At 46.9% G+C, this 15,312-nt stretch overlaps 1 protein-coding gene across 1 annotated transcript; it reads right to left on the bottom strand.

Annotated features, from left to right (window-relative positions):
- Window positions 1–5,936: 5,936 nt before the first annotated feature.
- LOC132589661 (uncharacterized protein K02A2.6-like) lies at window positions 5,937–7,368 on the bottom strand. The gene is given in 4 exon segments (XM_060262395.1): window positions 5,937–6,299; window positions 6,492–7,079; window positions 7,081–7,113; window positions 7,297–7,368. Coding segments are annotated over 4 exon segments (1,056 nt in total).
- Window positions 7,369–15,312: the final 7,944 nt, after the last annotated feature.

Raw genomic sequence — 15,312 nt, 5'->3', positions numbered from 1 at the left:
TGCTCCTATGGTGTAAAAATCCCTTACCCCAAGTGTCTTGTTTATTAATTTCTTAATTTTTGGTTCCTTTTCAGCATATGAAACCTCCCCCTTCCCCACTGCTGCACATCATTTCACATTATGAATGTCTTTCTTCACTGACCCATGACATCATTCCACCCACAAATGCTGTGGAAGGGGATGGATGCCTTTGTTTATTGCCAAATAATTCAACATCCTTTTTGAAAGAAATACTTCTTCCAAACAGGGCAATTGGAAGGCATTTTTCACATTACAACGTGATGTCCCTTGCTAGAAGCCTGGCAGCCCAAAGAGCAAGAAGCAGTTGAATTTTGTAATATTTTCCTCTCCCATGCAACAATTCAGGGAAGGGAACAGGAAAGAGAGGGATTCTTAAAAGACAATGGAATAGCACTATTTCTACACAGCACTATGCATTCTCCCCCCCAAAAAGTCTCCCAGAGGAGGTGGAGAATACTATCACATGACAACACAGCAGCAATGTGTGTGTGTATGTGCCTTCAGTACACATGAGGTGTGAAAGAGAAAAAAGATTGCACTGAACCATTTGGAACTTGTGTTGCAAGGGTGATTTTACCCACAGTCTTGTCAGCAACATGACCACCATGGATTGTGGAAGCAGCTGTGGTTGGTTTACCTAGCTGGTTTACACAATGAGACAGAATACTGGACTAGATGGACCACTGACCTGATGCAGCAGGAACTTTTTGTGTTCTTTGTAGGAATGTCACACGACTCAGGGTTGATGTTCATCGCACCAGTCTGTCTCTGCTGCTTTCTTGACAGTGGTGGTGTTTTATTTTATACATTCTGCTCTACATAATCATTTACTAGAAGTATACAGAGCAAGGAAACAGATGTTTACCTTAGCTGTCTGCCCCAAATGTGTATTCCAGGAAGGAGGTGAAAGGGCAAAACATTCCAAGGCCCTCAGCATTCTTGCATAGGGCAAAGTACATAAAGGCTTAAGCCTGCCTTCAAAGTCTATAGATGAATTCAGGACAAGGTGGGTTGCCAGACCGTTGCCCTTTCCTTCAGTTCTTACCTTTGGTACAGCATGGGGAAAGGAGATGGAATCTGTAATAATCCTACTCTATAGATCCTAGTATTTCTCTGACCTCAGCCTTCTTAGGGCCAAAATACACATTATTACTTAAAACAATTTATTGTAATAACATATCATTTGTCATTAAATGTTAATACACATATATAACATTTTCTCCACACACACTCCCTTTTGTGACCCACAGCTGTGCATGCCCCCTTATCAAACATCCCCGTATTTTTATTTAATCTAATTTGTTATAAAGTAATAAGCTCTGTCCATTAGAAAATCTTTCTCTGAAAAAACTCAAAAGTTATAATCCCTCTTCATGTTATTTCTTCTTAATCATTGGGAAAAAGAAAAAAAATTATAATCCAATAATCATGTATTTTATACTGTAATCCATATATTGTTTCTCTAAAAATTAACCATTGTCAAAGATCACCAAATGTCCTTTAACGTTCCATTGTTTTTCAATGTATTTTTGAAACTTTCCCCAATCGTTTTTAAATTTCTCTAAATCTTGTTCTTTTAAGATTCTTGTAAGTTTGTCCATTTCACTCCAATGCATAATTTTCAGAGTCCACTCCTATACTTCTGGTATTTTGTCTTGTTTCCACATTTGCGCATATAATGTCCGTGCAGCTGAAAGCATATACCAAATTATTGTTCTATCTTGCTTTTGAAATTTTTCCATTTGTAATCCCAACAGGAAAATATCTGGTGCTTTCTTAATATTATTTATTTATTTATTTATTTATTTTCACATTTATATCCTGCCCTCTCTGCCGAAGCAGGCTCAGGGTGGCTAACAACATCATCTGTCAACAATAAAACAGTAAAAACAATCACAATCACAAGTCCATTAAGAGTTAAAACAGGTTACAATTTAAAATTATTAGTGCAATTTTAAAACAACAGTTTGGTGCTAACATCATGCCATTCGTCAGTGGTGTTGGGCATCTACACATCTTGGTTAAAGGCCATTTGAAATAGTGTTGTTTTGCAGGCCTTGTGGAACTGGGCAAGGTCCTGCAAGGCTCTAACATTATTCGGGAATTGGTTTCACCAGTGTGGGGCCGCGATAGAGAAGGCTCTTTCTCTAATATCCTTCAATTTTGCCTCCCTTGGCCCGGGGATTACTAAAACATTGTGAGATCCGGATCTAAGTACCCTCTGGGGAATATATGGGGAGAGATGGTCCTTAAGGTAGGCAGGTCCCAAAACTTTTGAGATCTGCTGAATCATTTGTCAAAATTGTTTCGCCTTTTCACAAGTCCACCACATATGGTAAAAAGATCCATGACATTTACATTTCCAACATCTATCCGACAACTGATTGTTCATTTTTGCCAATTTCTTAGGTGTCATGTACCATCTATATAGCATTTTAAAGCAATTTTCCTTAATGTTATAACATGTAGAAATTTTCATAGAGTTCTTCCATAGGTGTTCCCATGACTCCATCTGTATTTCCTTATTTATATTTATCGCCCATTTTATCATTTGTGATTTAACTACTTCATCTTCTGTAGACCATTTCAATAACAGTTTATATGTCCTTGAGATCAACTTTTCACTTTCTCCAAATAGCATTCTCTTCAGTTCTGTTTGTTCTTGTCTAATTCCATAGTTCTTAATATCCTGTTCAAGCAAGCTCTTTATTTGTTGCAATTGAAACCAATTATATTTATATTGTATTTCTTCAGCTGTTTTTAATTCCACCTTTTTCCCTTGGATCTTTAAAAGTTGTTTATATGTTAACCACTTCTCTTCTTTAATATCTGAATACAATTTTATTACTTCGGTTGGTACAATCCAAAGCGGTTTCCTCTTGTCACCATATCTTTTATAATTCGACCAGGTATTTAACAGATTGTTTCTGATATAGTGATTTGAGAAGAAACCATCCATCTTATTTTCCCCATAGTACATATAAGCATGCCATCCAAAGACATTTCCATGTCCTTCTAATGTCAATAACTTTCTATTTGATAATGTCATCCATTCCTTAATCAACACCAGGCAAACTGCATCATGGTACAGCTTTAAGTTAGGCAGTTGAAATCCACCTCTTTCTTTTGCATCAGTCAGAATTTTCATTTTAATTCTTGGTTTTTTCCCAGCCCATACAAATTCTGAAAGTTTCCTTTGCCATCTATCAAATTGTTTATTGTCTTTCACTATTGGAATTGTTTGAAACAGGAACATAATTCTCGGTAAAACATTCATTTTAATTGCAGAGATTCTGCCCAACTTAGATAGGTTCAATTTGTTCCATTTAATCATATCTCCATTGATCTTACACCAGAGTTTTTCATAATTGTTTTTATACAAATCAATATTTTCCATTGTTATTTCTACTCCTAAGTATTTTACTTTTGAGGTAATTTCACACTGTTAATCTCTGTAGTTCTTCCTGTTTACTCTTTAGCATATTTTTACACAAAATTTTTGATTTTTCTTTATTTATATAGAAGCCTGCCAATTCTCCATATTCTTGTACCTTACAAAGCAGCAATGGTGTTATATGGGTGGGATTTTCATTTATAAACATCACGTCATCTGCAAATGCTCTGTATTTGTAGGAAAAACCTTTCATTTTTAGCTCCTCTATCTCTTTATCATCTTGGATTTGAATTAACAAAACATCTAAAGTCATTATAAATATCAGTGGATATTTGTCTTGTTCCTTTATTTATTATCATTTTTTCTGTTGTCTGCATTAATGCAGAGCCTTGCTGATTGTTCAGAATATATCGCCTTTACCATTCTAATGAAATTTTCTCCCAATCTCAATTTCTCCATCACTGCAAACATAAAGTCTCAATGCACATTATCAAACGCTTTCTCTGCGTCTGCAAAAAATAATGCTACTTCTTTTTCAGGATGTTTCTCATAATATTCAATAATATCTAGAACTGTTCTTATGTTGTCTCTGATTTGTCTCTTGGGAAGAAATCCTGCTTGTTCTTCTTTAATGAAACTGTTCAAATGCTGTTTAAGGCATTCTGCTAAGATCCTTGCGTATATTTTATAGTCATTGTTTAGTAATGAAATTGGTCTGTAATTTTTCACATTTGTGGTATCTCTGTCCTCTTTTGGTATCAAAGAAATTACTGCTTCTTTCCATGTACTAGGAACTTTCCCATCTAATCTTATAGTATTCATCAATATCTGAAGTTTTGGTAATAGGGCCAAAATATACATTATGTCTAACAAGAGTGGGGTCACAGGTGCCTGTCATATTCATGTGAGGATTAACCTTTAAACATTTATTTTAAAATCTTGCAGCTTTCAGATAACGTGGTATTTGGAAGAAAGATAGAATTTCAGCATTGAGAATCACACTGGGGTTAGTATTAATCTCTTACAGGAGAGGAACATTCTTTTATTGTTTAACTCATGAAGGGAAATTTGATTGTCCTATCTGATAGAAGAGTATTTTACTTTAATATTGAAGAATGGGTTTTGATCAGAGCTGCCAACAGTTTCCAGTAAGAAGATATTGAATTTATATCCCACCTTCCACTTCGAATCTCAGAGTCTCAGAGAAGGTCACAATCTCTTTTATCTTCCTCCACCACCACAACAGACAACCTGTGAGGTGGGTGGAGCTTAGAGGGCCTTCACAGCAGCTGACCTTTCAAGGACCACCTCTGCCAGAGCTATGCTGACCCAAGGCCATTCCAGCAGCTGCAAGTGGAGGAGTGGGGAATCAAACCCGGTTCTCCCAGATAAGAGTCCATGCATTTAACCACTACACCAAACCGGCTCTCCAGTGATTCCTGGAGCTACTAACTAAACTAACTATGATGGATGCAGATGTAGAGATGCATGTCCTGCATCCATGATGCCAAGATAAAAAGCAACATACTCCTTTTGTGTGTGAGAGAGTGGCGGGGGGGGGGGGGGAGGAAGGAATTCCCTGAGACTATCAGTCTATATATAAAAGGGACAGAGGCAGATGAGTAAACAGGAAGGATGCTCACAATTTGTACCTGTCTATCTGACTCTCTTGTAACCCCCTGTAGAGGCTAAGGCTAAGAGACAGCATCTAGTCCTTTTCAAACAGCTTCCAGGTTTTTGCTGCAAGTGATGTCATCATACTCATGACACCCCCACCACCAGGGCTTTTTTTTTGTAGATAAAGTGCAGCAGGAACTTATTTGCTTATTAGGCCACACTCCCTGATGCCAAGCTAGCTGGAGCTGTATTTCTGTGTGGTCCTGCTCAAAAAAAGCCCTGCTTACCTCTATATCCCCATCTTGAGCCCCTCCTACTTGATGCCTCACAACCCTAATTTCATTCTGGAATATTGTTCCTGATCATTTTAGCAGGTCATAGGACTGGCCTTTTTTGTTTAGATGATGCACGGCACTTCTGGTTTACTTCATTTGTACTTCTGCTTTGAGATGAGCATCTATGGACTTGCAAGATGGAATTAGGGTTGTCAGCCTCCAGGTGGGGCCCTGAGATCTGTTTCTACAGCTGATCTCCAGCTGGCAAAGATCAGCTCCCCTGGAGAAAATGGCTGCTTTGAAGGGTAGGGTCTATGGCTGTTATGTACCAGTCTGAGAGACGCGAGTAGGGCAACATAGTTTATTGCATGGTACAAACACGAGGTAAGAGAGAGAACACGCGGGCCGGGTCCCGCATATATACAACTCTGGAACTATTCTACCTGCTGGCCAGTCCAATGCTGGCCAGCCATATTTCCCGCCGCTCGCTGTGATTGGCTGGTGGTCCGTGCTCTCGCGGAGGCATCTGGCCGTCGCAGTAGCCTCCGTGGCTTTCGCGTACTAACGCTCCTTAGATGGTGCGATATACTGAAATGGTTGCGGGCGCCATACATTACACCCCTCCCCCTTTAGTTAGTAACGTAATCCTGGAGGTAGGCGGGAGGCCGGCGCTCTCGCGTTGACCGCCGTGGGTTGGCCTGCGGAGTCCTGGTAGCCTCGGCCCCCTGCGTCTCCTTGGGGGCCGGAACCTCTGGGGGCTGCGGGCCGAGTTCGGGGTTTTGGGTTGCCTCCGCTGGGAGAGGCAGGGTTGTGGATGTCGGCGGGGTTGTCGGTGGCTCCTCGGGGCGGGCTGCTTCCCTGGCTTCCGGGGGTTCCTCGGGTAGGGTCCGGCGGCGCATCTGGTCGATGTGCCGACGTAGGAGCTGGCCGCCCTCCGTGGATACCTCGTAGTGGCGGGAACCCGCAACTCGTAGCACCCGCCCCGCCAACCACTCGGGCCCCGACGCGTAGTTGCGGGCGAACACTGGGTCCCCCGCAAAGAACCCCCTAGCTGCCTCGCGGACCTCTGGGGACCCTCTTGTGTCCGAGGCTCGGTCGGGGTGTAGCCTGTCCAGCCTTGTGGTGAGTTTGCGCCCCATGAGGAGCTCTGCTGGACTGACCCCCGTGACAGGGTTTGGGATGACCCTGTTATCAAAGAGGAAGGCGGCTAGCCTATGGTCCCAATCGCCCTGCACGATCCTGCCCAGGGCCTCTTTGGTGGTGCGGACCATCCGCTCCGCCTGGCCGTTGGTGGCTGGGTGAAAGGGGGCCGACCTGATGTGCCTTATGAGGTACCTCTGGAGGAAAGCCTGGAACTCTCCCGAGGTGAAGGCGGCCCCGTTGTCAGAGACCAAGGTGTCCGGGATGCCGTGGGTGCACAGGACCCTGCGCAGGGCTCTGATGGCGGCAGCTGAGGAGGTGGACGCCACAGGGATGACCTCCAGCCATTTTGTGTAGGCGTCCACTATTATTAGGAATATCTGCCCCTGGAACGGCCCCGCGAAGTCTAGGTGGAGCCTGGACCATGGTTTCCTTGTGGCCTCCCACCGGGTGGCCGGGGCGCTGGGTGGGTCCGGCCGCGATTCCTGGCACGCTCTGCACCTCCGGACCCAGTCCTCTATTTCCCCGTCCATTCCGGGCCACCACACATAGCTCCTGGCTAGGGCCTTCATCCTCACTATGCCCGGATGTGTTTCATGTAGCGATTCCAGGACTCTTTTCTGAAGGGGGGGGGACCACCACCCGGCTCCCCCATAGCAGGCACCCCTTGTGGGCCGCAAGTTCCTCCCGCCTCATTTTGTACGGCTTGAATTCACCCCCCATGTCCCTTTCTGGCCACCCCCTCACCACCCAGTCGAGCACCCTCGCTAGGGTTTTGTCTTTCCCTGTGGCCTTTGCCACTTCGGCAGCGTGGATGGGCTGGTCAGGGAGTGCCTCTACTGACATCACCTGGTGGGCTGGGGCTGGGTCGGGCCCCGTGTCTGGCAGCGGTAAGCGACTGAGTGCATCGGCATGGCCCATCGCCTTGCCCGCCCTGTGTACCAGTGTGTAGGTGTATGAATTTAGGAATTGGTTCCATCTCAGCACCCTTTGGGACAAGATTTGGGGGGTTTGGCGGTCTGGGGCCAGCATACCCAAGAGAGGCTTGTGGTCGGTCGCTATCGTGAACTTGCGACCGTACAAATAATCGTTAAATTTGTGAACCCCTGCTACAATCGCCAGGGCTTCCTTATCTATTTGAGCGTAATTACGCTCCGCCGACGTTAGGGTGCGGGAATAGTAGGCGACCGGTACCTCCCGGCCGTCCGCTAGTTGGTGCCCCAGAACAGCGCCCACCCCGTACGGCGATGCATCGCATGCTAGAATGACCGGAAGGCGCTCGTCGAAGTGGTGAAGCACCGCGTTAGAGACCAGGACGTCCTTCACTGCCTGGAACGCAGCGGCTTGCTTCTTCCCCCACACCCAAGGAGCTTTTTTGTTCAGTAACCGGTGTAGGGGTTCCGCGATGGCCGCTTTGTGGGGTATGAACGTGTGATAAAAGTTGAGCACCCCCAGGAAGCTCTGTAGCTCCGCTTTACACGTGGGGGCCGGGGCTTGGACGATGGCCCTGGTTTTCTCCTCAGTCGGGTGGATTCCCTCTGCGTCCACGGCGAATCCCAGGAACTCCACCCGTGGCACCCCCAGCAAACACTTCTCCCTTTTCACCTTAAGTCCAGCGGTTTGAAAACGACGGAGCACCTCCCTGAGACGGTTGCTGAACTCCTCAGGGTTCGGGGCGGCGATTAAAACGTCGTCGAAAAATGGCTGGACTCCTGGAATCCCTTTGAGGAGAGCGTCCATTATACTCTGGAAGATCCCCGGAGCTACGCTGACCCCAAACTGTAGCTGGTTCACCTTGAACGCCCCCCTATGGGTCACAATCGTCTGTGCCTCAGCCGTTTTGGTGTCCACTGGAAGCTGCTGGTAGGCTTGTGCCAAGTCCAGCTTCCCAAAAATCTTGGACCCCGCAAGGGCGGCCAGGACATGGCTGACCACCGGCACTGGGTAGGGGTTATCCTGGAGCGCCTTGTTGATTGTGCACTTGTAGTCGGCACATATCCGCACGTCCCCATTCGGTTTGACCGGAGTCACTATGGGGGTTTCCCACATGGCGTAATCGACCGGCTCTAGGACCCCTTGTGCTACTAGGCGGTCCAACTCGGCCTCGATCTTGGGTTTTAGGGCGAAGGGGACTCTCCTTGCCTTCAGCCGGGTCGGTCTGACCATTGGGTCGAGCGGCAGGGAGATGGCCGGGCCCTTGTAGCTACCCAATGACCCGTCAAAAACCTCTGGGAACTCTCGGCACACCTCCCCGAACCCACCGGCTATGGCCGTTTGTGACACCTCTACTCTGATTCCTAAGGGGCCGAACCAAGTGAGGCCCAACAGGGTGGCCAGTGGTCGCTTGACTACCAGGATATCTAGCGGGCCTCTGAAGGACCCTCGCTCCACGTGCACCCTCACCCACCCCGCGATTTGGACCGGGTTTTTTTGAAAGTCCCGCAGTACAAAATCGGCCGGCCGCAGCTGTCCTCTGTAGCCGGGGTGTAATTGCCTCAGGGTCTCCTCCGCAATTATGGAGATGGAGGAGCCCGAGTCCACCTCCATGAGGCAGGGGGCCCCCTCTATGCGGACCGACACCTTAATCTTGTTGGGGGTGGCTAGGGGCAGGTTCAGTACCTGTAGCGTGGTGGAGGCCGTGGAGTGGAACTCGGCCTCGTGGTGCGTGGTTGGCCGCGGGCGGTGGGACTTGGCTCGGCAAGCCCGTGCTATGTGACCGGTCTTCCCGCAGCTCCTGCAGTCCCAGGTCCTGTACTTGCAGTCCCGACGGTCGTGGGGGTCGCCGCAACTGGCGCAGTTCGCTCCTTCGTTGTTGCGTTGGTTCGTTCTTTCGTTCGTTCGGGGCCGCTGTGGGGCTCGGGAGGCTGGTCTTGCAGAGCGGTGCAGCTGGAGTGCTTCTCCCTCGTCCTGGTGGTGGGGGTCCAGCTCCTCGTGGTGGACGGCTTCCGACTTGGCCCTGGAGAAGGTCCGGGCGGTGCGCTCGAAGGCCACGGCCTCGCTGAAGGTGCCCTGAAGCGTGAGCTCTTCCTTTACGAAGAGCTTTTGCTGGAGCCTCTCGTCGTGGAGGCCCCAGGCGAACCGATCGGCCAGGGTCTCTTCCAAATTCGGGAAGTTGCAGCTTCCGGCGATCTGGCGCAGGGCGGCCAGGTAGTCCGCAGCGGATTCGCCCTGGGCCTGGTCCCTCTTGTGGAAGAGGAACCGTCGGGCCACCCGCGACGGCTGCGGCAGGAAATGGCCCGTGAGGAGGCGGACGACCTGCGTGTACGTTTTCTCCGCGAGGCGAGCGGGTGCCGAGAGACCCTTTGCGATTTCGAAGGTGGCGGCCACGCAGATGCTCAGGAGAACGTCCCGCTTCATGCCGTCCTCGGTTACTCAATTCGCCCTCAGGTAGCAATCGACTCTTTCCGAATAGGATTCCCACCCCTCGGGATTCGTGTGGTCGAAAGCTTCGATGTGACCGGTGTTCCCGCTGGGGCTGGCCATGGCGGCGGTCGTTACGAAGTAGCGATTCAGCGATGAAGTGATGGGACGACGAGTTGCCCGTGAGTCTCCGTCGTAGCCCGTGCTTGAAGGGCTAAGATCCCACCTTCGTCGCCACTGTTATGTACCAGTCTGAGAGACGCGAGTAGGGCAACATAGTTTATTGCATGGTACAAACACGAGGTAAGAGAGAGAACACGCGGGCCGGGTCCCGCATATATACAACTCCGGAACTATTCTACCTGCTGGCCAGTCCAATGCTGGCCAGCCATATTTCCCGCCGCTCGCTGTGATTGGCTGGTGGTCCGTGCTCTCGCGGAGGCATCTGGCCGTCGCAGTAGCCTCCGTGGCTTTCGCGTACTAACGCTCCTTAGATGGTGCGATATACTGAAATGGTTGCGGGCGCCATACATTACAATGGCATTGTACTATGCAGAGGCCCCTCCCCTCCCCAAACCCTGTCCTCTCCTGGATCCACCCCCAAAGTCCCCAGGTATTTTCCAACTCAGACCTGGCAACCCTGGATGGAGTTCATGACAGAATGTTACATAGAATGCTATATTCGGCAATGTTCTTTAAACAGTTGCTTATTTTTCCCAATGTTGTCTGCATACATACACATATATACCATATATGCAGCATCATAATATGCACAAAACTGCTGGGCAAAGTGCATTGCTAGACACACTGCAAGATATGAAGGTTGGTTTCATACCCTGGTAAGAAGAGGAAATCAGAAGAAGCTTAAACATCTGACAGAAGACTTAATAAAACAAAATTACGAAACCTCTGTTTATTTGTTTTAAGCATTTATCTTCTGTCCCTTAATCAAATAGGCCCTCAAGATGCCTTACAAAAAATTCTAATATACAACCAATAAAATATAACAACCACAAACATGCTCATAAAAACACCACTCGGAATCCTAAAACATTAAACCCAACAAAAATCTGTAAGCAGCTTTAAAAACAGATAAATGCAGCAAAACCATTTTAAAGTTATGGCTAACATAAAATCTAATAAATAAACAGTTCACATGAAATCACATAAGAGCAGTGCAACAGATACTTCCAGGGAAGAAAGGAAAATAATATTTATTCTTAAAGAAAAAGGGAAACAGTTGTATGCATCAACACATATCATCCTGACATGCCCTCCCCAAAAAAGTCTCAACTTTTAGCCAAAAGTTAATAAAGCAAACATTCTTTATCATCAGTACAGGCCAGCAAACATTACAATCTGATATACTGCCAAGCCATTCTGGGTTGCAGGCCTTTTTTTTTCCTTTTCAAATTTTAATGTGTGCATGTCTTGAAAGGCAACACGTCCTGTTTACAGTGAACACTGAATACCCACATGCACCAGCAGAATACCTAGTTTCTTTAACCTTTCTTGCAGAGTAGCCCATGTGAAAATAAAGACTGTTATCTTACAGTAAAAGTTCTAATAGACTTGCTTGATGTTGTTAAACCCAGAAGCTGTCAGTTCAATATTGCTGATGGCTGCTTTTTTAGTTGGGAAACCTGCTGAACTATCAGTGTCAGTTCTTGGTATTTACCAAGTCTTACTTGTTCTATACTATTACAACTAGGGACCAGCAAGGAATGGGTGGAGGGAAATAGTGTGAAAATTCTATTCTCAAAATCTCCCCCTATAAGTTCTTATAAGTTCTCAGAGGGTGGAACAGGCTGATTTTTCTTCCTTTCCTTCTTCTTTTAATGGACGCTCAGCTGCTCTCAACATTCCATGAATCCTGGGACATATTCAGTCTTTTGGTTAATTTATAAAGTCATTTTTTCCCTTCATATCTGAGAAATCCCTCAACTAGGTAGAACACCTTCTACCTTATCTGTGGGTTTACTGCTTCTACCTTATGTGTGGGTTTACTGCTTTCTACCTTATGTGTGGGTTTACTGCTGAGCCTGCTTCGGCGGGGAGGGCAGGATACAAATAAAAATTATTATTATTATTATTATTATTATACACAGGGACCAGCTAGTTTTGTGTTAAAGGATGAGACGCTAGTAATAATAGACTTACCACCTTTTTATGATACCTGGTCATGTGTAGAGATAATGCATATATATTTTACATACATGGAGACTCCCTGCATGATGAAACAATCGACATATGTCACCATACCAATCCCCTGTGCACAATTTGAATCTGTACAATTTATTTATTTATTTATTTATTCTATGATTTGTATCCCGCCCTTCCCACAGATGGCTCAGGGCAGCTCATAGCAGACGATAAAACAGAATTTAAATTAACATTTACATATATAAGTAGTTAAAAAAGTCAGAACATTTAAAACCTTAAAAACCTTCAAACCTTAACATCAAATCTTATACAATATAATTAACAGGAGTCTAGTAAGCTACATTTGCTTCCCAGTTAGGTGTAGGCTAGCCGGAAGAAGGTTGTCTTACAGGCCCTGCGGAACTGAATAAGGTCCCGCAGGGCCCTCACCTCCTCCAGCAGCTGGTTCCACCATGTAGGGGCCATTATGGAAAAGGCCCTGTCTCTAGTTGACTTAAGACGGACTTCTTTAGGCCTGGTGTTATGTATTGTTCATAAGTGGCCAGGCCACATGGCAATGGTCACCTAAGGGAGGCCCTCGGGTTCCCGGATGTGGCTCGCCAGTGGCCCCGCCCTCAACATCTGTGGCGGGAAGTTTAACCGACCAGGATTGGCCTGGTCAGACCAGGGGGGCCGTCCGGGGAAATGTATATATGCGGGACCCCGGCCGCGTGTACTCACTTTTGTAATGTGCTCGCAATAAAGAATGTTGCCTTCAAACGGTCTCAGTTTCTAGTACATTACACCCGGGGATAGTGAGAAGGTTTTGAGTTCCCGACCTCAGTACTCTCTGGGGAACATGTGGGGAGAGACGGTCCTTCAGGTAGGCAGGTCCCAGGCCATATAGGGCTTTAAAGGTAATGACCAGCACCTTGTACCGGACTCGGTATGTTATTGGGAGCCAGTGCAGAGCCCGAAGACCCGGCCGAATGTGCCCCCATCTTGGGAGGCCCAATAACAGCCGGGCCGCGGCATTCTGCACCAGCTGCAATTTCCGAGTTCGGCACAGGGGCAGCCCCATGTAGAGGGCATTGCAATAGTCCAACCTCGAGGTGACCGTAGCATGGATCACTGTTGCTAGGTCGTCGCGATCCAGGAAGGGAGCCAGATGCTTGCCCGCCTAAGATGAAAAAACGCGGACTTGGCAGTGGCTGCTATCTGAGCCTCCATCTTTAGGGAAGGCTCCAATAGCACCCCCAGGCTCCTGACCCTATCCGCCGCCATCAGCGGCGCACCGTCAAAAGCTGGCAAGGGGATTTCCCCCCCCCCCCGGTCCCCGACGACCCAAGCAAAGGACCTCTGTCTTCGCAGGATTTAATCTCAGTCTACTCATCTGAGCCACTCAGCCACGGCCTGTAGTGCCCGATCCAGATTTTCTGGGGCGCAGACCGGCCGGCCGTCCATAAGCAGATAAAGCTGGGTGTCATCAGCATACTGGTGACACCCCAGCCCATACCTTCAGGCAATCTGGGCAAGGGGTCGCATATAGATGTTAAATAACATCGGGGAGAGAACCGCTCCCTGGGGCACTCCACAGTCAAGTGTGCGCCTCCGGGATAGCTCCCCCCCAATTGCGACCCTTTGTCCCCGACCTTCAAGGAAAGAGGAAAGCCACTGCAAGGCAAGCCCCTGAATCCCCGTGTCGGCGAGGTGGCAAGTCAGTAACCGATGGTCGACCATATTGAACGCCGCCGATAGGTCCAACAGCATCAGCACTGCCGAGCCACTCCGGTCCAGATGCCGTTGAAGGTCATCTACCAGGGCAACCAACACCGTCTCCGTCCCATGGCCCGGGCGAAAGCCGGACTGAAGTGGGTCAAGGACTTATGTAAAGGGCTTTCAACTAACAAAAAGTTAATAGACATTCAGTTCCAGATGCCCCTAATTTTATTTTATAAGACAACTTATGCATGTATAAATCTCATGCTGTAGAGGGATAGGAGCTGTGAGTGGTCTTTTCCTAATACTGACAGTGAACTATATACAGTAGATCATGAAAGGTACATTCTAGAACAAGGGTGGCCAAACTTGCTTAACGTAAGAGCCACATAGAATAAATGTCAGATGTTTGAGAGCCACAAGACATGAATGTCAGATATTTGAGTGCCGGAAGGAAGGAAGGAAGGAAGGAAGGAAGGAAGGAAGGAAGGAAGGAAGGAAGGAAGGAAGGAGAGGATGGGGAGAGAGGGAGAGGTGAAAAGAAAGCAATTTTAAATGCATTGGCCAAGTCATTGGCTGGCTTGGCTTGGAGAAGTGTTTTAAAGAGACAAATGCCTTTTTCCAAGATGGCTTTGAGAGCCAGATAATGTGTGTGAAAGAGCCACAGTTTGGCCACCCCTGTTCTAGAAGGACATTCATATTAGTCTAATGCAGCTAAATCTGCTTAGTTTGCCAGATGTATGATAATCTAAGCCAAGGTATATTTACTGTAAGTACAGTGAGAAGAATGACAATTTCATTGACACCCAAAGACAAAGCATATGTCAGAATACAAATATATACAAAGGTCCAATCAAATTAATATAAGATCCAATCAATGTGGGTTTGACCTTCTCCACATAGCAGCCTCTGGGAATGAGCAGGCATAGCAAGATGAAAAGCATCAAAATGAGTTAATCTGTGTTTCATATTGTCAAGTGTGCTAATGAATTCCAACTCAGTAACTTCATGCTGGAGTCTCACTCTGAAATTTTTATTGAAGTATGGCAATATTAAAGACAGAATATACTGGGTGACTGAGATGCTCCTGAGATTAAGTTTTGGAAGATCTAAGATTAATTCTCCAATGCATTTCTTCTTTTACAAATAGTATCAGTTGGAGATCCTGATCTGGGACCACAGTGGCTGTATATTTTCTCCAACAAAGCAAATCTCAAATCCAGGGTAGCATTTACAGTCTGAATTCCACCCCTTTGTGATATACTACAATCCAAATCAGAGCCACTTCAGGGAGGTGCTGTGGCTCAGTGACAAAGCATTAGCTTGGCATGCAGAAGGTCCCAGGTTCAGTCCTCAGTATCTCCAGTTTAAGGGACCAGAGAGTAGGTGATGTGAAAGACCTCTTCCTGGGACCTTGGACAGCTACTGTCAGTCTGAGTACACAATACTGACCTTGATGGACCAAGGGTCTGATTCAGTATAAAGCAGCTTCATATGTCCATGTGTCCACCAGCAGCCAACATTTATGGGGGAAATAGTGGAGATGTGATCATGGAGCTTACAGCATAGTGGTTGGTATGACCTTATCAGCATCTTATTTCTATCCACTTATTCTTGCATAGAGACTGTCCTGTTTGCCCATGT

The sequence above is a fragment of the Heteronotia binoei genome, chromosome 21 (assembly GCF_032191835.1).
Source record: "Heteronotia binoei isolate CCM8104 ecotype False Entrance Well chromosome 21, APGP_CSIRO_Hbin_v1, whole genome shotgun sequence".
In the NCBI taxonomy this organism is placed as follows: Eukaryota; Metazoa; Chordata; class Lepidosauria; order Squamata; family Gekkonidae; genus Heteronotia; species Heteronotia binoei.
The sequence above is the reverse complement of the archived record's forward strand: the minus strand, read 5'-3'. Positions and strand labels throughout refer to the sequence as shown.